At 37.0% G+C, this 2,500-nt stretch overlaps 1 protein-coding gene across 1 annotated transcript in view; it reads right to left on the reverse strand.

Moving 5' to 3' along the window:
* LOC119579578 (serine protease filzig-like) overlaps positions 1 to 408 on the reverse strand; it is a 14,678-nt gene extending 14,270 nt beyond the window's left edge. Inside the window, exon 1 of the mRNA XM_037927496.1 lies at positions 373 to 408. Coding sequence (XP_037783424.1) covers positions 373 to 383 — 11 coding nt within the window. The 5' untranslated portion in view covers positions 384 to 408. The remainder of the gene's footprint in view (positions 1 to 372) is intronic.
* Positions 409 to 2,500: the final 2,092 nt, after the last annotated feature.

The raw sequence follows: 2,500 nt of genomic DNA on the forward strand, positions 1-2,500 counted from the left end.
TATATATATATATATATATATATATGCATATATATATACAATATGCACAATATGTATATACAAATGCACAAACACACTCACACACACACACACACACACACACACACACACACACACACACACACACACACTCACACACACACACACACACACATACACACACACACACACACACACACACACACATACACATATATATATATATATATATATATATATATATATATATATATATATATATATATATATAGTCATTTGTGTGTTTGCGCTTTCTAGATTAACTATTCATAATCACACATTGCCATAAATACCAACAGCATTTAACATAGCACAAATATCCCCCGAGTTCTACCAGCAGTGACCAGGACCCACCTGAGAGACATGTCGGCGCGCAGAGGCTGACCACAGAAGTGCCAGCAACCGGCATGTTCCGATTTATATAGGTGGAAGAGTTGCCGCCTCTCACCTGGAATGGTAAATCGTGGCCAACGATATTTGCATATTGCACTCTATTACCTGGAAACTTTTGTTTGGAGGGCAAGCGTAGACGCAATTACAACTAATAACGCACGAGTACATGCACGCACGTGTATACATATACATACTTAGGTGTGTTTGTGTTTATCTGTCCATCCATTTGTGTTTGTGTGTTTGTATTTCTGCTTGCGGCTGCACGTGTGTGTCTGTGTGCGAGTGTGCTTGCGTGAGTCTGTTTGGGGTGTGGAGTGTGGTTGTGTGTGTGTGTGGTGTGTGTGGTTGTGTATGTGTGTGTGGTATGTGTGTGTGTGTTGTGTGTATGTGTATGTGTTGTATGTGTATGTGTGGTGTGTGTGTGTGTGTGTGTGTGTGTGTGTGTGTGTGTGTGTGTGTGGTGTGTATGTGCGTGCTTCTCTCTGCTTGTATGTCTCTCTATCCGTCTGTATCACCGTCTCTCCGTCCTTCTGTCTGTCTCTCTGCCTGTCTATATGTGTTATCCATTTCTGATCTGTTTGATCAAGTATTTAATTATCCTTCGCCCTGAGATCGTTCATCGTCACTCATTATTCCTCATTCACATCATCAGCTGATAGACAGCTATAGTAGAACAGATCTGGGAAGTTCTGGGCATTGGTGTTTAAGTAAGTGTTACTATTAAAAGAATGATTGATTAACTAGCGCAGGTGGATAAACCAATATGTAGAGAAACGGGCACGCAAACACAAACAGTGTGTGTGTGTGTGTATATATACTAATCAATAACAGCTATATATAAATATATGGAGTATTGGATAATATGTTATAATAATTTATATAAAATATGTATATGATTAACTATATATATAAATATATATAATAGGGACATATAATATAATATGTTGTGTGTGTGTGTGTGTGTGTGTGTGGTTGTATACATATGTATAATATATCAATATATATATATATATATGTATATATATATATATATATATATATATGTATATATCTATACATAGTATATATTCTTTTAACGTAGTTCATGTCTGAGCCGCGTGGTCACAGCATGATACTTAATTGTAGTTTCTGTTGTGATGCTTGGATGTGAGTACGTGGTAGGGTCCCCAGTCCTTTCCACGGAATATATATGTATATATATATATATATATATATATATAATATATATATATATATATATATATATATATATATATATATGTATATATATATATATATATATATATACTATTATATGTGTAATATATATATATAGTATATAATATATATATATATATATATATATATATATATAATTCACGGTAATATATGTAAGGTTATATACAGAAAACAGACAGAAAGAGAGAAAGAGAGAGAGTTTTACGCAGCTAAACTTTCTCCCATTCCCTGGCTCAGTTTATGTCCGCCTGTCTGTTCGTTTTCTTCCTTCTTATCACTCGCCTTCTAGTCTCTCTCTCTCTCTCTCTCTCTCTCTCTCTCTCTCTCTCTCTCTCTCTGTCTCTCTCTCTCTCTCTCACTCACTTTCTCTCTCTCTGTCTTTCTCTCTCTATTTATATATTTTTTTTTTCTCTCTCAAAGAGAGAGAGAGAGAGAGAGAGAGAGAGAGAGAGAGAGAGGGAGAGAGAGAGAGAGAGAGAGAGAGAGAGAGAGAGAGAGAGAGAGCGAGAGAGAGAGAGAGAGAGAGCGGGAGCGAGAGAGAGAGAGAGAGAGAGAGAGAGAGAGAGAGAGAGAGAGAGAGAGACGTCAAGAAAGGGATAGGACTGAATTGTTCCAGCGGCAACACTTTTACCGACATGATACAGAAATGAAAGAAGAAGTGCTCTGTGCGCAAGGTCGCTGCAAGAAAACCGGCTTGGGTGTTGCTCACTTATAGAAAATGAAGCCAGTTCAATTTAACCCACTGGGCTGAGAACCAGTTAGGATTTTTAATAATGATCTGCGATCTAACCAATTACCATTGTCCTTATTTCCTAAAAAAATATTCACTTGCTCTACCTCGCATGGTGAACCCTTCGTAAAAAGGTCTCCC

Source organism: Penaeus monodon, chromosome 12 (assembly GCF_015228065.2).
Source record: "Penaeus monodon isolate SGIC_2016 chromosome 12, NSTDA_Pmon_1, whole genome shotgun sequence".
NCBI lineage: Eukaryota > Metazoa > Arthropoda > Malacostraca > Decapoda > Penaeidae > Penaeus > Penaeus monodon.